Source organism: Amblyomma maculatum, chromosome 2 (assembly GCF_055883805.1).
Source record: "Amblyomma maculatum isolate TAMU_Amacu chromosome 2, ASM5588380v1, whole genome shotgun sequence".
Lineage (NCBI taxonomy): Eukaryota > Metazoa > Arthropoda > Arachnida > Ixodida > Ixodidae > Amblyomma > Amblyomma maculatum.
Window position 1 is genome coordinate 152,402,332 of NC_139345.1, and position 25,131 is coordinate 152,427,462.

Genomic DNA, 25,131 nt, shown 5'->3' on the forward strand with positions numbered 1-25,131 from the left:
AATTTTTTGAATTCGTTTTTCTGTATATTTTGGCGCGCGCTATCATTTCTTCATTTGCAAATCATGCATGATTTTATGCCAAACAGGATCACTTTTTTCCAGGCTTCTATATAAACATTCACCCGTAAGAGCATCACAGTGTTCATATTCAGGTTCGACTAATTTTTGTTTTTGTGCCAATGGAGAGGGACGCAAATTGCCAGGAAAAGTCAGTTCATTTTCATAGCTTATTAGCTCCGCAGGTTACGATTTCGGGACGCTGCCTAATATTATCTGGACAAACGCTGAATGACCCAGATAGCCATTTAGACTGCAGTACAGATGAATGGAAACGACCAAAATGTAATAAAAGTGCGAAGACAAGCACATTTTAATATCTCTCTAGTCTCTAATATTTTTTACGTGGCCCTGATAAGAATCTGAAACCCTGTACTGCGTGAGGAGGCCGTTTTGTACCATCTCTAACTCATCCACACGCACGAGGCAACCACGTATGACAGGGCGCTTCTGTCTATCGTTTACGGCATAAGCGTAGAATGCTGACAGTTACTCCGCTGCTAGTGCCGATTATAGCTGATGATATCGAAAGCTGTAAGCTTTTAAAAGTGGACATCTAGTTTTCTGAAGATAATCCAAACTGTCATGACCTCTGAACTTCGATCCGAAGTTTTTCAGTCCTTTTTCAGCACTGCTGCTTATCTGTAGAGTTAAGTTACCTGTAGCGATTAGGTTTTCGCCATTCTTTCAGTAATGACACTGAGTTGCGTAGCGTTCTCTTTTTTTCATTGTTTCAAGCGTCCCATTGGATAGCTGTGTTTCTCTGCGCTGGCCACTGTCAGTGACGTTCAGGAAACAGCATGCTGCTGCTTCGATTGTGTCTTTTATACATTTATCAGCAGCTGCTACTTGATTTAGCATATTATTATTATTATTATTAGGGTAATACATTCTTTTCGATTGCTTGTTGTTGCAATCGGACATATCTGCTTTTTCTGATTGGTGTGTGAAGAATCGACTTACCCTCAATTCTTTCAAAACTAGGGTTGTCTCATTTACTCGTAAAACACACAGTTTACTCTACCATTATTCTGTGAATTCTGTGCTGTTGGCATGGTTGATGAAAATAATGACCCTGGTGTACTTTTTGACCGCACCCTCAGCTTCGCCTCTCATACTAAGCGCATTACTCAGCGGGCTATGCGCACACTCGGATTTGTTTGCAGACTTTCGAGAGAGTTCCGTACTCCACTTCCGATCTTAAAACTGTACCTGTCCATATGCTTGCCGCTCTTGGAGTACGCGTCGGTTGTTTGGAATGGTACTTGCAAATCGAACTTGGACAAGGTTGACAGAGTACAAAAATAATTTTACGGATATTTCGATATCGCTTTCCTTGCGCAACTTCCTCCTCTCGCTCCACTAGGAGCACCCAACAGAATCTTCCTTCTCTTCCCTGCCGTCGTGCCAGAGATGATATCATCTTTTTGTACAAACTCCTTCATGGCCACATTATGTACCCTCAGCTCTTAGAGTACATTCTACTGCGCGTTCCGCGGAAGAGCATGAGAGAATTCAGACCATTTCAAGTTTCTCCGTCTCTTCATTCCCATTCCCCTGTGGACAGAATGCAGTGGTTATTGAACTCTTTCTCCTTACCTTGACATCTTCCAAAACTCGCTCTGTTCATGCATATTGGATGTTCGTAGCGTTGTACTCTAAATAGTATTTATCACATATACCTCCCGCATTCCAGTCTAAAATATTGTATTTACTAAACTTTTTGCTTTTTCTCCTGTTCAATGCTGTTTGTATCTTGAACTGCGTTTTATACGTTTCTTATTCATAATTTCACTTTAAACTTTATATTCGAATCTTACTGTCCCGACTTCAATTCTTATTCTTTATTGTATTTTCCTGTATTTCTAGCCTGTGTTTTAGGTACCACGCACTGGTTGCGCCTGAAAATGGTTGTTTATTTTATGCATATTTCTATATTACTCTAATCAATGTGAGTTATTTGTTGTTGTTTTCTCTCTATCGTTTTTTCTTCTTTCGTGATGTCCTCAACAATTTTCTCGCTGTGTATATAAGACATGCTACTCATTGATTTCTTTCTTTCCGCGACATTTTTCATCTCAGTTTCATTTTATGTCTTATTTCTTCTTTTCAGTCCTATCTGTGTGCGTAAAACTTGTGTGTGCATTTTCATTTTTTTTCTTTTGTTTTTATTTGTGCTGCACCACAAAGACCACATGGTTGTTCCAGCGAGCAATAAATAAATAAATATTGAATAATTGATTTATTACTATTAATAAATCACTATATTCTTTTCCCGCTAAAGCAGGTAGCTAGTGAAGAATACCGAAAGAAGCGCGCGCAGAAGAACGAACAATAAAAAAACGGCATAGTGAGCTATATACGGACGAACATTATAAAATAATCACCTGCACGAGTGTTGCCCAATGGATGAAAAATGAATGGAATGGATCATTCATGACGGGCACACCTATCATCAGGTAGTGTGTAAGCTTCCAGTTTTTATTTCTGTGTGTCTCTGCAAAACAACGTCTTTGTACTTTTCTCCGAGAAGTGCATTGTAATTCCACGAGCAGAGAATTGGACCAGTTGGAGCTTAATATCATAGCATCGGCTATGACTGTAAGATAGACCTGACATGCACTTAGGTGTATGCTACTGTTCTGCGTATAAAATGTCACGCACTGCCCCACGTGTGCGCATTCACCTTTGTTTTCTGCAGAAGACTTGCCAGTGTCCCGATATTGGTTGGGCATCGGCGTCTGCCGACGCACGACCACGGCCAAGGCTACGACCGAGACGATGAAAGCAGCTGAGAGGGCGGCTGCACAGCCGGCTACGATTTCGATGCTCACGCAAGTCCCCGCTGAAACGAAGAATGGGTGAATCAGTCGGCACGTCACTCTACAGGGCGTCACGAAACAGTAAATTCATCGATAGATCGTTCACTTCAGCAGGTTCTTAAGCAAGTTAGGATTACTGTCGTTCATAAATGCTCCCGAAGTAGTGCTGTTCGTTTTAGAAAGGAAAGTTAATTTGAATGACATTTGCAGGATTGTGGTAGTAACTGAGCCCCCAACAATGGATACGAGTAGTATTCCTGACATGCGCTGTCGACGAATGCAAGCAGCAAATAAATATTGGGATATAGCTCTGCACAACCTCGAATGTTTGATTTCAGACAAGGCACATTATGAGCCCCCAGGGCGGTTCGGCGGATTTAGGACACTCAAATACTCGGCCGGAAGACCCGAGCGGTTGCCATGTCTCGGTTATCGGTTACCATGTCTTGTTCGATGTTAAGTGTAAGGCATCCTTGTGACGTGCGATGCTAGGGCACATTTGATGTCACATACGGCAGCAGTTGACCAGAGCTTTCCATATAGCTTCACTATTGCACTTCACTATAGCAACATTAAGAGATAGGAAACGTGCAGAGTGGGTCAGAGAAATTACTCAAGTTACCGACATTCTAGCGGAAATTAAGAAAAAGAAATGGACATGGGCACGACATGTAGTGCGAAGAGAAGATAACCGATGGTCGCTTAGGATAAGAAACTGGATTCCAAGGGAAGGAAAGCGTAGCAGGAGGCGGCAGAAAGTTAGGCGGGCGGATGAGGCTAAGAAGTTCGCAGGGGTGAAGTGGATGCAGCTAGCACAGAACCGGGTTAAGTGGAGAAATATGGGAGAGGCCTTCGCCCTGCAGTTGGTATAGTCAGGCTGATGATGATAATGATGATGATGATGATAGCACTGTTTAGACCGCCGTTCAATCCTATGTTCCGAACCAAACGAAGGAACGAATTAGGACGTGAAGCAGTTAATTATAGCCTCACATGCTGTGCGTTTGGCGCACGCTAAGGAGCCATCAGAATTATCCTTTTATTGAGCTCCTTCATGCGAAAGTTCTGGTAACAGAAGCTTTGACATAATTGCGATTCGTTACACATCACCTTTCGCCTGCAACTGGCTTGTCTGTAATTGGAAGAGAATAAAGGTCCTTATAGCTGGGAAATTGGACGGGACATAGACGTACGGCCTGCTCGGCAGCATATCGTTCGAAACAAGTAAAGGTTTTCGGAAAGATAAGTACTATCCTCAGCCAGGTAATTCTTGTGTCACTGTGCCTGGGATAGAGGTCTCTCTCGAAAAAAAAATTTGAATATTTCTCATTTAAGCGTTTTCTCCTTCATAATTTAAACTTTTTCAGACCGACAGGCAACGCCATACGCATTCCTTGTCGTAAAACACTTCCTTGATCCGCGTGAATGTCACCTGAATGATTCAAAGTAACTGAAATTTGTAATTTAGCTACATGAATATTCAGCTAAAATAAGCTGGATTTGTTAATCAATAAACATATAGAGCGAAACTCCGTAACCCAAAAATTATATGAATTGCGACGACTCGGAACCGATCGATAATTACAAATTACTGCACACAATCTTGTATATTGATACAAGTAGCGTTTTCGTTGTAAACATCGATGCGAGACCGAGGCCACTACGCAGACATGATAGAAAAATACGCCATTAAGCAGAAGGGCGGTGATCCTTTCACTTCAGCTATGGAAATTGTTTGGACAAGGCTTTTGCAAAATCGACAAAACAAACTTTGAACGTATGTGTGAACCTGCACCGGCCAAATTTGTTTGTAAATATTTTATTACTTTCAGGACTTGCATTTTGTAAACTACCTTCAGGTTGGACAGTTCAAGAGCATCTTTTCGGCGTGTCCTTTTATTCAGTTCGTGCTCCCAACGATGTTTAGGAAATTAGTATTCAGCATTATTTGCCGAGCCTTTCTACAATCTACAGTGTTTCTATTAGCTCCGGTTATAAAAATAACTAAAGGTACCTTATATGCATGAATAGCACTTTCAGAGCTTTCATCGCAATGATTAAACATTTCGCATTCGAGTGGCATTTCCGCGCCGTGGATAATTCACAATTACAATAGCTGAACTGAGCGCAAGTCGTAAGCTGTTGTTTGCCGACAGTTTTTGATGGAGGGAATGGCCACGCTCGTAATGGACCATGTAAGCGCTACTTACTCTGAGGGGCCTCCTTGGCGCTGGCTGCGGGCTGGGCGCCAAACGTGTCGAGGAGTAGTGCTTGTGTCTCGGCTTCTGGTTCTCCACTCCAGGGGGAAAGGCGGCGGACGAAGATGGAGTACGAGGTATCAGGCCACAGCGGCAGCGTGGCCGACTTTTGGGAAGTGTACAGACGCCCGGTGACGTCCACCGCACTGTCCAGTTCTTTCCATGTAACCTGGTAGAGAGCGCCATAAGCATTACCAATTACGCGCACGCACAATTGAAACATAGCTATAAGATAATTGTCTATTTTCGCTATACCATACTAACAACTTCTTCGCCGGAAAAAAGATGATTTGTGTTGTACAGCCTCGTCCAATTCTAGCTATACCATGGTGACTGCTTTCAAAGCGCCATTACGTACGAACTGTCCGCACAGTAAAACTAGCTGGCAGTCCATGTGAAGCAGCACATCCCTGTCCCTCTGTGCGTGAATCGCTTTGCATCGAGATGCGCCTGGGTTGGACGTAATGTTGCTTTGAAAGCAGTGACCGTGTTGTGCCTAGAAGTTTGGTTTGGTTTGGTTTGTGAGGTTTAACGTCCCAAAGAGACTCAGGCTATGAGAGACGCTGCAGTGGAGGACTCCGGGAATCTCGACCACCTGGGGTTGTTTAACGTGCACTGATATCGCACAGCACAGAGGCGCCTTGGATGTTCTTGTACATGCCTCACGATACGCGCATGTAAAATGCTAATCTGAACGGCCCATTTTATACAATTTAGGCGTTCATACAGATCAATGGTCTGTGATCGGCAGTTTACTTTAAAGAGCACCAACGAATTGAAGTACAGGAACCGAGGAGAATGGCAGATGCCGCTAATAACATTCAGAAGAAGCAATCATTAAGGTTGCAGTAAGAATGTGCGTTTAGAGGTCTGTCGATGCCTTAATTGGATTCATTGATGTTACGAAAGCCTTCCTTTTGTCACGCATTACAGCGGCCAGTTCTCCCAAGCCATAGGAACGATAACTGGAAAAATGTGTGTGTGAGATAACTTGTGAATAAGCAATTCATATAGAACCGCAAAGTCAAGATCTCTCGCTTTGTACTTTCCGTTCGCGGCAGTCGTGCAAGCTACCGGCAGTGCCTACTTCGTAGGCTCGAGAATCCTGAATGCGCCCAATCTGTGGCGAATTTATGGTGTTCTGCTTCGCCAGCAGGTAAATTCGATGGTGATTGGTTAGTTGTAGGAGGCGTAGTGCCCGGGTGTGGAACCGACTGTGGCGGCCCACTTTCGATTGCAGCGAAACGTCTAAGTGCCCATGCGCTGGGCGATATTAGACGTGAATGTTTCCACAGATTGCCGAAATAAATCTAGATTCTTCACTGCGGCTCCTCTTCATTTTTTCAGGACCACCTTGATCCCTTCCCTGGCGGCATATGTCAGGTGTCCGCTTAAATATTTGGCAGCGAGAGCACATTTTCTTTTCTCGGACACTGTTCTATTTTCACTAATTAGGTTTAGCACCTCTTATGTGAGTCGCCTTGATGAGTGCGTTCCATCCGACCATAGGTGTATATCTTACATGCATTACAAAGCAGCTGTAATGATAGCTCACCTCAAACTTCCTTCCCTTTGATTGCGATGAACGATGAGCGCACTCCCAGGAGACCTGCGCCTCAACCTTGTGTCCTGTCAAAGGGCGCAACCCCAGCAGCCTTGGCGCGACGCAGTGGTCCATGTGGTGAGCGGCATCCGACAGCACAGTGTCCACGTCTGGCCGCATGTTATCCAGCTCCAGGTTAAGCCTAGTGCGTGCGCAGGGGCCGTGAGGCGAGAAGGCCACGATCTCCAGCTCGGACGCTTGCTTCAACTGGCTGTGGCTCAGGGTCGCGTTCTGGTACTGCGTCTGCGAGGTGTAGCGGTTGAGATTGCGAAAGAATATCAGCAATAAATGCATGGGAAAGCGCGCCGATGTGGCTGTGGTGAAGCCTCTAGGCCATTGATGCTTCTCTTGGGGAAGAGTAATGTGTTTTATGGCTTCCAAACGAAGCATGACGGCTATCTATCTCCTTTAATGCGAAGACACTCCTGAATCCCAGTGAGGCTAAAGGCTGATAGTCTGCGAAAACATGTTAAATGGCGTATTAGGCCTGACATCGTGACGCTTTTACACGACCGCAGATGTAAACAAGCCTTAATTTAGTCGTTCTTTCTTTTGAAATTAAATATTGAGAAATGAGGAGTAAGCTTGACAAACTGCATGCACACAGAGATAACGGTACATCCTAGAAACGTCTTCATGAAGGTTCAGACTGTCAATCAAATATGTTTTATCACATCAGTTATGAACGCTTGGTTTGGTTTGTAGGGTTTAACGCTATAAAGCGATTCAGGCTATGAGAGACGCCGTTTCGGAAGGTTCCCGAAATTTCGACCACTTGCGTGGGGTTCTCTAACGTGCACGGACGTCGGACTGTACACGAGTGCCTTGCTTTTCGCCTCTACCGAAAAGGGACCACCGCGGCCGCGATTCCGTAGCACGTAGGGTGACTGATACGATGGTAATTTCAAATATTCAAAACTGCTCAACCGTATGCGTGACTTACGATAGTCTTTGTTTTCCTACTTCTTAAAATCTAATAAAACAAAATAATGATCATTGTTACACGTGAACTTTTTCAGATCAAAACATTTAGGTACTTCACGGAGTTCATCGTAGAATGACGAGAAAACGCTTTACATTACCATGAATACCCAGCTTTTTATAGTTTCCACATATTCTGATGGCATCAAATGACTTCTGATATATGTTCGCATTCAGTCTTGATAACACACTACTTAGGGAGCGCAGCATTTTTAAAAAAAAAGGACAAAGAGCTAACGACACATTCACAAGAAAGAAGACACGGACAAGCGCAGAAGACAACGGTTAGCGCTTTGTCCTTTTTTTAAAAAAACGCTGCACCAACTAGCCCAGCAAAGAGTCCTTCTTGAATACTTAGGGAGCCCAGGTAACAGATGTCTTTGACACGGCACGAACGACATGAAAGGCGCCGGCCTGGGATCTTGTTTGCATCCTGCCGTTTTATATACCTTATTTTTTATTTGCCTGCCATTAATGCGAACGCGAAACCGCGACGAATGCCTGAGGATGAAACGAAAAGTTATAAAGTATGCCCCTAGTGCGACGGTTGCCTAAATGCATTTTAGCGACTTTCTTGCTCCACCTGCAACTCACCTCCCATTTAAACCTCCTACACCCGAGGTCGTAAGGCACCAAATAGAATTGTGCAATGAAAATACAGGTTGCTTACCTATCATGGCATGAACCTTCTCAAGCAATGCCCCCCCCGCCCCAACTGGTGATACAAATGCACTCCCAAAATTTGAACGGCAGAAGGCTGCTCTGTCTAGCTTGCAACACAAGCGCTTGTACTGTGGCTTTTACCTTGTCCTTTGTCTTCGTGTTCGCGCTGCTTAAATTAATAATGACCAAAAAGAGCTTGCAACACAAGGAATAAAACGGACAGCATCCCCTCCTAAATGTTCCACTAATGTTTTCGTTAATTCTTCCTACAGTAAAGCATGTGTTCTGCTAATTCTGAGTGATTGACCGCGCAAAGTTGAAATAAAGCGCCCTGTATCTCGGCTCTCTTGCCCTTTAGGGCATTCGGCATCAGTGATCTACTGTTGATTTTCTCAACCTTTTTTTATTTTTTTACCGCACAAGCACCAATCGAAACACGTGACACATTCATACCTGCGTGGCTTCTTCCCATTGGTCTCGGTGTACCACTCCTCTAAGCAGCAGCACGTAAACCAGCGCCGGCTCTAACGAGGCTCCCACGTGGCCGAGAGGCCGCGTCCAAGTGACGCGGACAGCCTGGTCGCCATCCATCGCTTCCAGCCGCGGAGGGTCCGCGAACACGCCGGAAAGGTCTTCCTGTGGGGCTGCTTTAGCCACTGCGGTGCCTGCGAGGAGAGTGGATGATGACTTGCATTCTACAGCGTCTGCTGTGCTCTTCGATTTTGCGATCTATATATGTGGTATGCAGGAACATAGCGTACATGGCCGCTTAAAAAAATATGCAGCGAAGTAGCGAAGTGTACGCTTCACTTAAAGAAACATTTTTAGTGGACTCGACGTTTCGATCGGGGACCGATATTCTTGAAAAATATCGGTCCCCGATCGAAACATCGAATCAAATAAAGATGTTTATTTAAATGAAGCGTACACTTAGCTGTATATAGGCTCTGAGAAGGCTACTTTAATGAAGTGTCCAAGACCTATGATTTTAATATTTTTTTTAACTTCAAGCAGCCGAGTCACCGATTTCTATAATCCTTTAGAAACTCAAGGTAAGCAAGATGAGTCTCCTACGAAATAAAATTCATGCATATCAACGAATCGCTGTCAGACATTATGCGACTTTTTCACTATGCATTATCCAAGAGAAAAGTGGCAAATTACAGACGGCAGATGAATAGTTAAAACACCGCACGTCTCCGCGGTTCGCGAACACGCTGATAGTGATAGTTAGTATTCGCAATCAGCATTTGCCATTCGCCAAAGTTCAACACAAAATGATCGAAGTTAACAGCTTTCAAAAGGCGACCATCTTCCCAGCTCTTTAGTTATTTGAACATTAATGTGTCATGCTTGGCTCTGCACATCCTCTTCCTTACGATATCTACCGTTTCGTATCTTTATAGTATTGTTGTACAGTAAGCTGCAGTTACGTTAAAAAAGTAAAGACGAAAGTCAGAGTGATTTTCTGCTGATGTGCCCTTGTAATGAAGGAAGGGTGTAACCTGGCCCTGCCAAAATTGGAGTGTTTTTAGCCTCAGCGCCACGCATTGCGTTTTCGCTGGTCTCATGCTTCTTCGGTGAGGATCGGTTTTACTTACCAATGTACCTTTAACTATAAATTGCTGACATGAGCAGCCAGTGTCAGACGTGCCAGACTAAATTATTTAAAGTAAAACTGCGTGATGCTCTATAGATGCTACTGAAAATATTCTGAGAGAGAAATAGAGAGAGAGAGAGATAGAAACGCATTTAATGAAAGAAAAGCGGAGAGGTCGGCTGGGGTAAAAGACTCTGGCCTGCTGCTCCACGCTAGGCAGGGTGAAAAGGGAAATAGGGAAATGAGGGTACTAATTAAGGTGATGATTTCATATATAGTACGATGAAGTTCTTCATAATGATCAAAGGTATGCATGATATTTTGCACATAGTTTGTGGGCGTTTCGCACACTCCAGTTGTCACTGTACAATCTTCACCTTTATAGGGATGAGCTGTCTACGTTTTTTGGCGCACAGGCATCACATTGAACACTGCACCCCATCAGTGCACATCAGGCACGCCACTGTACCAAAAAAAAAATCAAAATACACATCCACATGTTCCAACAAAGAGCACACGCATATTAAAGTCATTACGCACCGCAGTACACGCAATTGTCACAAGCGGGAATCTAAATCTGTTTCTCCTAAAAACCCGAAGTTAGCCTTCATGGCCCGCCAAATATCGACTTGTTATCACATCCCTGAAAAACACAACTTCCCTCATAACAGGAGCCCGCTCTCCTTTACCTTTAGCAACATTGAAAAGCAGAGACTTCCTGTAGGGCAAATGAAATAAAATGTGCAAAAGATTTAAACTACTTCACTCGCAGTTGTTATTGTTGGTCATTAAAACAGAACACCTCAACATACACGTTCACTGTGTTATATATTCTGAGATACCTGATATCCGGATTGTTAATACTCGCAGCTAATTTCTGCATCGGACGTGAGAGATTTTACTAAGGATGCATGATTAGCTTACTACTACAAATCGTTACCTTATGGAGGATTTCAGCCCTTGGCGTGTGGTTCAATGGGATGTAAAAGTTCAATAATAAGTTATGTCCTATTTTTAGAAAACGCCCGAGAGGAACATGTATTCCATAAACGTTTGCCACAGCGCAAGACATTTTAAACCAATTTCAATAACACCAATGATATCAACGATCGAAAATGTAACACCAACGCCTCCTATCCCCCCGCTCCTTAACTCAGCTTATGGTGCGAGTAAGAACAAAGAAAGAAAACTGTTCGCGACGGCCTTTGACCGCGCCCTGTCAAGCGCACGCCACTTAGGAGCCTCCATTGAGCAGGTGCACCCAAAAAGCCCCTCGGGAAGGGAGCACGCTGGGACATGTCGCCCTAATCTGTTGCGAGATGTAGCCAGAGCACATTTAAAAAATTATTTAAATTAAACGCTCCACGCAGATCTTTCATATTTAAACTGAGTACTTACAAAGCCCACCTGCATAGATTTCATACATTACAATATTTACCGCCATTATTGTTTTAGGGCCCCTAAGAACACGGAAAACAATTGATTTGTAACTTTCTGGTGAAAGCCATTTTGAAGCAATCCACATGCATCTCTGTATGCTCTTTTTCTGTTTTTCCTGTCTTGTCTGCATTACGTTTGCAGCACATCTTCGGCATTTTCTGCGTGATTTTGTATGTTTCTGAAGCTAATTTTTATATTGTGTGCCTCCACAGAAATGTGGCGAATTTTTTGAGCAGGTAGTACTAGTCTCCCGCTACACACGCGCACAACCTCATTCAAGGGCTGCCAGACTGGCAGTTCCATAGTATTGCTCACTGAAATCGGCCGAAGTATCAACCAAACAACTAAGGGTGTTTTGTTTTCTCTATATATAGTAGTTGCAGGTTTATTTGTTTACACTAATTCCTGTAACGGTGCTGTTCTGCCCATTTTGGGGCGAAAATAATTGTTTATGGAAATATTTGAGCCTTAGTGCCTTGCGCCAATTATTTACCTCATTCACCATTCGTTTTCAATCTTTCCCTCCCGAATTCCCCTTCCTACACAGAGCAGCATGCCAGAGAAATCTAAACGCCGGCAAAATTGTCTGTTTTTCCAATAAAGAGTCTCTCTCTCTCTCTACCTCATTGAATTCGGAGCCAAGTTGTTTTCGGTGGTTGGTTTACAATTCACTGGCACGTATTTGGTCCCTTTTTTATGAAAATTAGTTTACAGAATTCCTTGATACCGGTACCATTGAATCTGAAGCCTCACTATGAAAACAACTCGGCATTTAATTTTAGCGACTTGCTCCTAGTTCATACATATCACCGCGCTGATATCACATGTATAAATGCGTGTTAACTATAAAGAAATAACGGATTGTTTTACTCCTCGCACGTAATACCACTTGATCCACCTTCCACATTCATTGCCAAAGTTCTTAACCCTTTAGTATTCCGCTGTGCTGATGCTGGCGCATACAGTGCTGCTCACATATACAGACTTTTTTTTTTCTTCACATTTGTTGCCTAACCTTGCTTTTTGTTGACTGGCTGTGTTTTGTATCACCAACTCCCTTAAGCTTTTGGTAAAACTCGAGCTAACTTTGGGAACTGGTCCTGTTCTAGATTGGATTAAAAATTATCTTAGTAATCGCACACAATTTGTTGAAATTAACAACGAGAAATCCGCTTTAACTACTGTTTCATCAGGTGTACCCCAAGGAAGTGTCCTAGCTCCAGTATTATTCTTAATTTTTATAAACGACTTACCAGCTCACGCTTCACACAATATTAAACTTTTTGCTGATGATTGCGTTCTCTATCAGGAAATTAACTCCATTGATGATCATCTAACCTTAAACAACGCCATAACAGCAGTATACCAGTGGTGCCAGGACTGGCAAATGAATATAAATTTAAAAAAGTCTGTTCTTTTATCTATAACAAGAAAAAAGCATTCATCAGCATTTCAGTACACCCTTAACAACATTCCCCTTGGATTTGTTCATGAGCACAAGTATCTTGGTGTGACACTAACTTCTGACTTCCGGTGGAACTCTCACGTTAACAACATCACGTCAACCGCCCTAAAACAGCTATTCTTTATTAACAGGCGTCTTAAACTAGCACCACCTGAAACAAAGTTACTTGCATATAAAACACTTGTCAGACAGGTACTAGAGTACGCTAATACCGTTTGGTTCCCGTTTACTAAACAGCTCATTAAAAACTGGAGGCAGTACAAAAGAAAGGCACTAAGATTTATATACAATAAACACTCCATTACAGACTCACCAGCAGAATTACTTAAACATGCAGAATTACTAACCTTAGAAAACAGAGCCTATCTTGCAAGACTTAAAATCATATACCAGATAATACACAATCAACTAAAACTGCCTATTACAAAGTACATGCCGACGTCCTCGAACAGATTAACCCGTTATAACCTCACGCATACATTAGGCGAATTCTCATTTCATACTGATATTTTCAAATACTCATTTTTTCCAAGGGCAACACGAGAATGGAACAATCTACACACGCGCATTACTAACACCACGTCCTTAGCTGAGTTTTGTTCCCTTGTTGCAGATGAATTATACCCACTGCAGTAACAATTGTATTCCTTATTTTTATGCTTCCTTGTTCTCTTGGTATTTTTTCTTGCCTGTTGTGCCTGAGTCAATTTGTGAATTCATTATAGTCGATTTTCTCTTAGTATTTCAAACCTTGATTGTGCCTTGACTGTCAATTACAACTAATACTGATCCCCTCGCTGTATCATCCGTAATCATGTAATTAATATAAGTGATATTATCTGTGTTATTCGATTGTTGTAAGCTGCATGTAACACTCGACACCATGTATCATTGTGTATGCTTTTATGCTGTAGTATAATATGCTCACAGCCCTTCCTGTTACAATCCCTGATGGGATTCACAGTATCAAATAAATAAATAAATAAAAAATAAAATAAATATATCGCTTTGATTTGATGGTATAATGAATACATAAAGATATAAATAAATGCCAAAGGTCTGCTTGTGCGATATACTAAAGGTCGTGCATCTCAAAGCTTTAACCATGATCTGACTTCTTCGGTTATTTTATACAATTTTTGCCGCCTCTCCTTTGCCTTTGATGATTCATCAAGTAAACCAAAGTAAACATAAAGTATTCTACCATTTAATTAGGTTACGTTCAGAAGATACGAGCAACAAAATTTGAAGGCGCAATTAAACGGAGAAATTGAATAGTTAACAAGAAAGCACCTAAATCCGTAGGAGGCGCTACCGGAAATTCCCAGCAGATTAACACAACCTTGAGTAATAAAAACATGCTGTGCTCAGCCCAGTGGGACCCATCAAGTACACACTCTTTTTTTTTCTTAGGCTCACTTCGTCGGTCCCTATCGTACTGCCAATGCAGTGCGGGGAAAGGGTATACGCACCGGTTCCATTGGTTTGTTTGAAGGAGCAGGCAACCTGACAGCCGGGGAACTGCACAAAAGCGGATGGAAAGTATACATTCATAAAACGCGCTTTTGGGAGGGAATTCCCATTCTAAGGAACAAGCAAAGAACGAGGGGTAAAAAGGCTAGGACACCGGAGGCAAAAAACATAAGAACTCGACAAAAAGCTGTTTCAAAGGAGCTTATGTTTTGTTTTTCAACAAGCCATTAATCATTGAGCCTCTCCAGTGATAAATAGATAAACCATGTAATTTCCCTTCGCACTTTGCATCTAAATGGCAAGGCTATCGTTACTGCGAAGCTGTCAATGGACAAAAAGCTTAAAGGAATACTTACTCTCCACCCTAAGGTTAATGGCCCCATTCATCAGTTCCTCTTTACTCGTAGTCATCTTTCTTTGTTAATATATTACAACATTGGGACACCTAAATGAAGCCAACCTCACAGCAACAATAATCCCTTCCCTGTGGCTTACCTCTGCAATGTCAACTTGTATACGTGGCGTAATTTCTAATAAAAAAAAAAGTATACGTTTCATGCTAGGTAACGTATGTGGTTGGAGACCCAAACACAGTGGGTTCCAGAACAGTCTAAAGGAGATTGAAATGATTTTTTTTGAACAAAATCAATTTACACCTCTAAATTATTTGGTAAATGCGATTCCGTTGGCTTCACGTCAGAAGGCCTGTGCCCAATAATTTATATTTTGGACATTAACGCCTGACGTCACCAGTGATGCCAGACCTATAACCATAAAAGAGACAGCATTTCCGCGCTCTTAGTTTATTCAAGATGACATTTTTAACCTCCCTTTGCTGATAGCGATTTACAGCATCAGCTTTAGTACGCGACATCCTCCTTCGCGGCCAGTCCCATATCTTCATATTCCTTATTCAAGGCTCATATGGGTGACTTTTGATAGAGCGACAGAAAGCATGAATTTATCTGCTGCCCCCGCTGCTCTCTGGATCGCTGTTTTTCTCTTTTCTTTATTGCGTTCCCATAAACCCTTAACCCCTCTATAAAACAGCGCCCGATAAGGAATGACACTTGATTGAAGGCAGCCAAACATTGAACCCACGTTGTAACCTTCCCGTCGTCCAATATCTCTCATTATCTGTGCAACTAACTAGATAGTATTTTTTTTTAAATGCACTGGAGGTATTATTACGCTACATTCATAAAAATTAACTCCTCTGGTTCAATAATTACTTCGCTTCTAGCAGAGTGAAGAGCATGTGTACCATTTCCAACTTGTATGGTGTAGCCAACGCGTGAGTGAAGGCTTTATCTTGAGTGAAGTGCGAGGTGATACAACTGCGTTTGCCTTGCTACAAGACACAGGTAAAGGTCAGGACGGTACATTTAAAGCGTTTAAAATGTAATCGTTAAAGCAGAATTGGTGCCTGCCGTAATCCTTCGCTCGATAGATGCTCTCTCTCGTTGGGAATCGTTTAACGACCTAGGCCTTCCAGAATAAAAATCCAAGGTAAAAAACTAAACGTTCTCTATAGCGTAACTTCTCTATTTTCCTAGCCCCTGTGCATAAAAAAGATCTCCATCACTGTGTAACAGGGTACCTAGACATGGATGCAAAGAAACGACGATCGCCGCTCGTTGTTGAGGCAGAGCGAAGAGATGAAAATTGTTTTTGTCTATTTTTCTGAAGCGAGGGAGGCCAGGGGGCTAGTTCACACATAGGTTAAACGCCTTGCAGTATGACTATACACACTAGTGATCAAGGTAGAACGAGAGAAATAAGATGGCTACAAGGTATGAACGAGCATTAAACAAGGGTAGGGGCAGGGTGAAGTATCAGTTCGCTTGTTGAGCCGACGTTCCGAAAAGTGGACTTGTCTTTGTCTGGGCAGAGCGATCATTACTGGTAGGGGTTAAATATGCTTTCGCTTCCGATGAAGGAAAGCTGGGGAGGATGGGTGAGATCGAAGTAGTAATGCTGGGCAACTGCTTTCTTTAGGTTTTGCAAAAACCTCCCAAAAGCAGTTTCCCAGAATTTAAATAATAAAGACCATAAGCTCGAAGAAATTAAATTATATATTCTCCAGTCGAGCTTTAAGCCTGCAAGGGACAAAAAATGTAGAGAGGTGTATCTGATTAATAGATTTTGAACATTAGAACCAGCACGGAGAAATGTGACTAAAGGAACGTTAGAATCACTTAAAAATATTTCCTATGTCCCATAACTACTCAGGAAAAGAATCACGTATAGATTTAATTGTACAGTTTATTCATAGCATGTGTACACTCTATACCCCCTCCGCAATCTTATACTTTAGTTGCCTCTTGAACTTCTTTTCTTCCCTTTAGGTTGGCAGGTGTGGTTCACTGTCCTGTTATTATTCTGTTTCTTTGTCTTTCTCCCCCCTTTGCAGGAAGCTTTTTAGAATTGTTCCCTGCAGATATATTCCTTATACCTTTGAAATGTCAACCCCTTTCGAGAAAAAGGTGTGTCTGCACCAGACCTTCCTTACATGCTAACTAATCATCGACCCTGCATTGCAGTTAATCCTGGTACTGCTGTGTTAATTCCGTTTTCAGGACATATGATCACTGGTTCTATGCTGTGAAATAAATACTGAAGAAAGATTTATTTTTATTTTTCTTTCAGTACTTGACCTACTTTTTTCCCACTCATCCTCCCCTACCTCAATCTTTGACCCCCTTTTTTCTCACCCATCCTCCCCAGCTTTTCTTCTTCGGAAGCAAAAGCGTATTTGAACCCCTGCGAGTGATGGCCGCTTTGCTTAGACGACAAGTCCACTTGTCGAAACGTCGGAGCGACCAGCGAACTGAGGTTTCTTCCCATCTCCCCTTGTTTAGCGCTCTTTCACATACACGCTGATATTATTCGATTACTGGTGAGAGGCTAATACAGCCTTCAGATTAAGTACGTCATAATGGATGAAAAATGTCCATCTCAGCGCATCGAATAAGGCATAATACAACAAAGCCATTGCACGCATAATCAAGATTTGTATCCTGACGAAAGCTATCGAAATGAACAGAGAATGCCAATATATGCTTGTTTTCACACTAAATAACCTATATACGGGCAATAGTGCTTCGTTTTTTTTTTAGCTGACGCGATCAGCCATTGCGCGATTAGCCTTTAAGAAGACTTACAAAGGGAAAGACATATGATTCTATTTCGCACCCTCCTCTCGCTAACGTGCGGTAGAAAAGTACAATTAACGGATAATAATTTGTATTATTTTGCTTAAGGAGAATGTTTGGCTTTTTGCGGCAACCGACACCTCAACATTGATTATAGAAGAATAGTGAAATGCAATTAATTAAAGCAGGGAACCGCAAATAACCGCACTATTGGCCAGCTGTCACGTTTACAATATTAAAAGCAATATTCATCCAGCCTTTTCCTGTCGTATACGTGTCTGGTAATGTAGTGTCGAACTCTCATCTGTCGAAGGCACCATTTCATTTGGCATAAAGTAGGATTGTTTCGCTTAAAAGACAACAGACACCTAATGTTTGGGTTTGTGATTTATCATTTGTAATAATGCCAAGAATTACGGTACACGGATCACCACGTCACATTCGCCTACGACTGTTGAATAATTTATAATCGAATTTTATTTCTCACCTGTTTAGGTTTCGGTTTCAACAACCCAGCGATGACTGTGACATCATAGTAAAGTCTAGGGGACGCGAGAGATGAACATACAGCGATATAATCACTGTTGTGTCATTTGAATTCACTACAATGATAAAGCCAGCCTTCCTCATGAACATGAATCATTGCAAGTGAAGAATGAGCTATCATATCACGATTTATTCATTGCGCGCATCAAGACATGATTGTGACGTCATAGCCATTTCTCGGATAACGAAACCAAAACTGGTGAGAAAAGAAAATTTATTTCTAAACTATTTAAGTGTAGTAAGCAAAACTGCGTGCGGGTTGATGCAAAGTAATGCCTTATGCATCATTAACAAGAAGAAAAATACCACCAAATTGTGGTGTGTATACTCCTTAAATATATGAAACAATAGTCACGTCGTTCTCTGTCTCTTATTCTGTAAAAAACACACTATACAAGGTGAAGTTCATTATGCAATCTTGCGCGCTCGATGTTTGGCACACGTTTATTAAGGCTGCATATATTTAGCATCTCCTATGATAAATTCGGCCTGGCAGTCTAACCAACGGCGGTTAACAGATATAGTGGCACTGAGTGTGCAAACAAAACTCCCTACGACCTCCTAGGAGTATTTACGTTCTTAGGCGCGCATATGCGGAGTATATAGCATTTTTTGCACAAAAAATGCACTTAGAAATGCAGTTCTAACTCAGCCATGATAACATTGACCGGCGTTAAAGCACTCCCATCTCGGCCCCATTACTTGATTCTACGCTGGCAGTCATAGCGTAGTGCTTGTAGTTTGGGTTAGGAAGTAAACAATCGCAATGTGAAGCCAATTGTCAGTTAGCCGTCAGCTACAGCATAGTTAAAATAAGGAAAAAATATTTTTCTCGTTTTATACGTGCAAACTTTCGCAACCAGCTTTTCGAACCCTGACCATCGCATATAACGGATGACTTGACTTACGCATATGTCTGCCACAGTGCACATAGGTCCCCAGATGGTGAAGTTGTCGTAGAAGAGGCCGCACACTTCCCAACACTGCGGGACAAATGTACGGCATAAGAAGAGTCAGTTCTGACGTCACGAGCGTATTGGCCGTGGTACGCTTGGTACTTAGCGTACTGCGCGTCTTTTCTCTTTGGTACTTGGGACATCATTCTAAATGTACAGTGTTCGAAAGCTTTGTCTTTTCGGCAGGCAGACATTGTGTTGTTTCAAAGGGGGTAATACTTCAGGCTATGTGCATCACTAACTCATGGTGGTCGCTGCGGATCCTGTAAGAGCGGTTATATAGACTGCCAGCCTTAATGGAAGGTATGTCATTGTAAAAGAACTGGAAGGTATGTCATTGTAAAAGAACATTAACTCCGCTCTTTGACGTATGCTTGTCAGGATAAAAAAAGCATATATTTGCCTGTTTAATGGAATGCGAAATATGTGTTCTAGCACTGATTAGCCCCGTTGAGATAAAGCGGGTGAACCCGCTTCTCCCGTACGAGACACAAGACTGAAATGCCTGCGAAACCCTTCTTACGCCGTTTGCGAGAAGCCCGGTTAGCGACGACAGTGCGTGGCGGAGCTCTTTCTCTTACCGTCTTTAAGCTAACGGAGAAAGAATTTGAACAGACAAGCAAATACGTGACAAAAGTACGAGTAGGTGTGCTAGAGCTAGAACTCGAAAAACTGCTCGTTACAAAGAGCTACTCAGAAAGACCTATATAGTTATGCTTCGTTAGTGATTGGTAATGTTCCTCCTTAAGACTTGCCTACAGCGTTGTTCTGAACTCGTTGTAGGACTTGAATTATTCGTGCGATACAGCCTGCCTAATAAAACGTATTCCGCCAAAGACTGAAATATGACCCCACTGAGATTGTCCGCAAAAACCAGGAGCTGAGGTTAGCGCCTTCACGATAGGCAGAAATTTCAGATAGGATGAGGCTGCATTCTTTAGTCTAAGTATATTTACTTTCCTTGCTCGATACAGCGATGAGAGATATACTCGCTATCAATAGAAAAAGATTGCTATCCAGAAACGTGGCTTCAAGTCTAACGCCGATCGTAAATCTAAGCACATTTATTAGGGCACGCATCTTGAGAGGAGTCGTCGTTTATTTATGAATATTGCCAGCGTTTGAAAAAGGGGTTTAGGCAAACATGAAGGCTGGACAATAAGTGCTATGAAATGGTAAAAAATTACAAAGCATTATTACGAACGAAAATGAAAGTATTAGAGGTAACAAATAGCATATTTGACCGACACGAAATATCATTCTAAACAAGAAGATTGAAACAAACGAGGAAAAAACAAACGTGCACTGCGCACGTCCCACACGCTTATGCGTTGGGAACAAGTAGTGCTACCCGTTCGCGCACTTAGGATAATTACTTAGCATTAATACAAATTAGGTACAAAATAAGGTGTATGTAGGATAGATAGTTTTATCATGCGCAGAGATAATTCACAGCACGATTCAATGCGGGCGTCAATGAGCAGAAGCCTGAGCGATAATACCTGAAACGTTTGCTTAGGCAAAATAAAAAATGGTAGGCAAAAATATACAATGAAATCACTAAACTAAAGAAACGTGCCCATACAAGTGAATAGTACGTTTGTATGAAAAATGAGTTCAAAGGGTACTTAAAAATAAAAGACGAAGGTTTTGAGCATTTCATGGAATTTTAAGTTCTGGCTAATTATTTATCGAAACATAGGGACACAGAAGGGTTGTTTTTAAGATAATTACTTCTGCACGTAAAGTCACTTAGTTTCTTACTATAATACCCTGGGTTGACCTTCAGCTGAAGTGCTGTGTGTATTGATATGTGCCTTGATTTATATTACGGTGGCGTACTAAAGGTATCTTGTTTAGTCACTTGCGACGTCCTCCTCGCCGCCGTTGGAAGATAATAACTTCTGCACGTAAAGTCATTTAGTTTCTTACTATAATACCTTGTGTTGATCTTCAGCATAAGTGCTGCGTGTATTGATATGTGCCTTGATTCATATTACCGTGGCGTATTAAAAGCATCTTGTTTAGTCACTTGCGACGTCCTCCTCACAGCCTTTGGTGTGTTTTAAAAACAGTTAGTGTGATGGTGAAAATACTTTGATTATAAGTGAAGTTCTCTAGATATTCTCATATTTCTTTGCGTTGGCATTGGTGTACGAATCCGGTACGACGGCTACGTATTAAAACACTTTAAGTGCTGTTAGCTGATATTTCTAGCGGTGAGTCATGAGGAGACCTTTTTCAATAAGCTAGTTCGTACGTTGGTTTGTTTTGAATGTAAGCAATATGCTTTTAAAAGAGTAGCAGTTTGCATTTCCCTACCGCTGAGATCCTACCTGTTCAGTTCGGGAGAAAAATGTAAGCGTTTGACTCAGGCGAATTCCGTCGTGCATGAAAATTGGCTGTTGTTGTTTAGCCTGTCTATCTGTGCAACATACATTATCTGAAATCTGCTTGAACAACACATGAACTGTATAACTCACCATGTAGCACTCCTTGTCTCCTCGGCATTCAATCTCCTGGGAGGGTGTTTTCAGACCAAGCTGAAAATAAAGAAATGAAAATGGTTCGGACTTGAACCCAATGCCTAATGTCATGCCCGCCAATCAATATCATGTGTCGCACGATACGCTCTAGCCCTGCAGGCATGTATTTACGATCACTATTGCATTAGGTGAAATAAATATAATATTTTTGGTCTCCCAACCAGCCATTTTAATTTAGCCAGTAATGCCTTTTAAGTGGTCATGATTTCTTTAAACCTCTACTCTCGCTGTCTCTGACCTGATCCTGCAGGATAGCGTGGAGGGGATAATTGCACCTAGTGTTACCAGTTCAAATATTAGTAACCATCAATGATTGCTGCGCAGAAATAATTGAATGAGATTGAAGGTCTACATTTGTTTCGAAAAGGATAAACTTCTCAGCCGTCAATATTTCCGGATGTAGTATTCTATGCAGCAGCTAGAGACTAGTGAGATGAAATCTAGTGAAGAGACAATTTATTAAACTGTCTTATGCAATGGTTTCTACCATCGTGCGCAATGACAGGGCCGGTCTCATTGAGAGCTCGCGTTCGCCTTAAGACCAGGTGTCGACCATGATAGAATCTACGCCCACAGCTAGTGGTTTGGCCAAGTTATGCTGAAGCATGTCAATATAGACTAACACTGATGCGAGTTATTGTTGTGGGAGAAAAGAAAGCACGGCACAAAGAGAATGAAGACGAGAAGTAAACAGGACGAGCGGTAACTAACAACTGAGGTTTATTGGAAAACAGCCTTTCGATTAGGTTCAACACATGTGTAAGTGAGCCATCTGTGGCTTTTTTAAAGAGACCCGGTTCTTGATCAACCTGTGACGCACGCATTTTTGTGCTTTTCTGTTGTTTGCACATGGTTATCTAGCCTCCCTTCGACGAGAGATCATCTTTGCTTGTTAACCTTTTCCTTTTACTTTTTTTCGTCCATGTGACGCGGCGACCCCCCTCCCCCCCACCCCTTTTTTTTTTTGCTATTAGTGGTGTTTTCCAATAAACCTCAGCTGTTAGTTACCGCATGCATTCATAAATATTGATCGAATTATTAGGGGATTCTCTCAAAGTGGAATACATTTGTAGTAGGGGAGTAAATATTAACATCCACACAAGTTCATCCATACCACTACGAAAAAAATCTATACAGCTTTTTCAGGAAATTCGCAGTTAAAGAAAAATTCGTCTTGGTCCCAGGATCGAACCCGGTACCACCGCCTTTCCGAGGCACTCCCGCTGCCAACTCACCCAACCAGAAGTCAGCAGATCAGAGGATAGCGCGATTTGGAATTGATCAATAACTCAAAACGATAACAGTGTTGATCGAATAATTAGGCGGATGTCAATGAGTAATTACACCCTTACTATTCATAAATGTTTGAGGAGAGAACCCAGACTGCGGCCCATGCCTTCCGATACACCCCGGATACGAAGACGACCGTGCATCTATATAGCTGTAAAAATTAAACAGCCTCCGATGGGAGTAACTAACCTTCAGCTTCGCACTAGAGGTTTTTTTGCTTGGGTGCAGCTTTGGGTCTTTATATCCTGTCCCACATAAAACCGCACACAATGAAAACGCTTTCAGGTTCAATAAAAATTATATGTGCTCAATGAAGGCATCGTTGATATTTCCGGCACGTTTTTTGACACGTCTTTGAAGTGGACGGGCAGTTAGAACTGTAATGTGGAGGCGCCATCTCTCTTGGCTAAGTCTATGAGACCTTCTGTTCCGACGGCCACCGCTTAACCGGCACCCCAGAGATGTACCCGCTGGCACGGTTTTGGCTTGCCCTTGAAAGTGCTTTCAAACGGTTGGGTACAGCGACAGTATTTGGGAACAACAAACCAAGTAGGCTTCGTGTATTTCAGCAAATCGCGCTCTTTGCTCAATTTAGCTCTTGCATTGGTCCAAAATTCTGCCAACTATTTATTTGAGGCCACATTTAATAATGCGCGAAACATTTATAAACATATAGGCAGCATTGGTCTCAGATTCCGATGGCAAGATAAATTTTCATAAATTCATCTAGTCGCAACTTCTCGTAACTACGACGGCATAGAAAACGATTGGTGCATGTTTTGAGCACCAATGTAAAAAAAAAATAATATACCTATGTATTCTTTGCTACGGTGCAGTCAAACGATATGTGAGGAAAAGTACTTTCAAAATCTTGTTCGCAGAAATTGCCTAAACGTTCCTGGTGTACAAGCGAAACCAGATGTAATATGTCACAGGTAGCTAGGGAGAAGTGCGAGTGGGCGTCACTAACCTCTTCAAGGCAGGTGGCGCGGCACTGGGCCAGCCGAAGTCTTTCCTGTAGCGCCGGGGGACCGCCGATATGAAGCTCAAGTGTCAGCCGGTGCATGAACACGGCGGCGATTGTGCCGAGGATGATGAGCGTACTTATGCCGAACACCATGCTTGCGGAGATGGCTGCACCACGAGCCGGAGACCAACAGTACCGTCGCTCCTTGTGCGGAGTGGGACTGGGACCGGAGCCAGGTTTCTTTATGGGCTGTTGGGTTTCTGTCCCACGGAGACTGCTGATGCGAGCAGTGACGCTGGTGGACCCCCTTTCCATGCCGATGCCTTTGGGCCTCGATTCCCATTTCCTTAAGCTAGCGCGCACACGTGCGCCAATTTCCTTGGCCGGGCGCCATTTCCTACTCCCATGAAATCCGATAGGCACACGTTTCCCGGCCCTTTCGCTGCTCAGAACCGCGTTTTTGTTTTGTTTTTCAAAACCTACACTGGTTCTAACTGACCGTTTTCCTACAGTGGCTATAAAGTATCTTTCACTCACCGGTGTACCCCTATTGTGTCTTTAGTTTTATTTTTTTTTATGTGGATACTTAATACTCTCTGGCAGACCTAAGCAACGTACAGTAGTACTGCTAACTTTTTATTTTCAGCACGAAGCAGGTAATAACGAAACGCTGTAAAGAGCAGCTTTTTGCCTTTGTCGTCCTTAGGGAAAGCAAGTTGCATTGGTAGCCTCACAACTTTTGCTGCGATCTTCCTAAGTCTTCTTTTGTATCCTAAATATATACATAGGGGAGGCTCAGGCCTTAAACAGGCACACATTCATTCTTCTCACACAAAAGGGGAAGTGACAAAGGGAAAGAAAACTGATGACCATCTTTTATTTGGGCGTGAATATGAAGGTTTAGGTTTGAGAGAGGGGATAGGAGATACAGTATATTACCTTTCTTTTTTGTATGACTTTTCAAGAAAAGCCCAAAGAAAGCGGCGTGTTGTGTTTATGTTCGTATGTTTTCAGGAAACAAATTGTAATCAAAGGATATTGCGAATCGCCTTGATATATCAAGAAGAATAATGGGTAGTTGGAAAGCAAATTTGATTTCAGATTTTTGCAAAGAAAAGAAAGAGCATTGGAACTGCTGCCTGCAGGTAAGTTTAACTCATCTAATTTAGATTTGCCTGTTCAATCCCTAGTTAATCAAAGCCTTTGTGCAATTCATTTATAAACAAGGGCTCCAAAGGTCTAATAAACGCTTATGTGAAAGAGATAAGCGCTGTACACTTAGAGAATAAAAAAAGGTGACTCAATATTC

General features: G+C 42.3%; 1 protein-coding gene across 1 annotated transcript; it reads right to left on the bottom strand.

Annotated features, from left to right (window-relative positions):
* Nucleotides 1-305: 305 nt before the first annotated feature.
* Nucleotides 306-24,137, bottom strand: LOC146200192 (uncharacterized). Its single transcript, XM_084592290.1, has 8 exons — nt 23,826-24,137; nt 21,503-21,562; nt 18,972-19,046; nt 8,838-9,113; nt 6,693-6,983; nt 5,090-5,306; nt 2,744-2,902; nt 306-310 (listed from the first exon to the last, which is right to left on the bottom strand). The coding sequence occupies exons 1-8, from the start codon at nt 24,135-24,137 to the stop codon at nt 306-308; spliced, it is 1,395 nt and encodes a 464-aa protein (XP_084448416.1).
* Between the last annotated feature and the right edge of the window lie 994 nt (nt 24,138-25,131).

Coding starts and splice junctions, on each gene's coding strand:
- LOC146200192 (XM_084592290.1), bottom strand. CDS start 24,137: ATGGAAAGGGGGTCCACCAGCGTCACTGCTCGCATCAGCAGTCTCCGT. Junction 19,047..21,502: donor GAGACAAGGAGTGCTACATG/GTGAGTTATACA, acceptor TTTGTCCCGCAG/TGTTGGGAAGTGTGCGGCCT. Junction 2,903..5,089: donor CGCCAAGGAGGCCCCTCAGA/GTAAGTAGCGCT, acceptor TCTTCGTTTCAG/CGGGGACTTGCGTGAGCATC.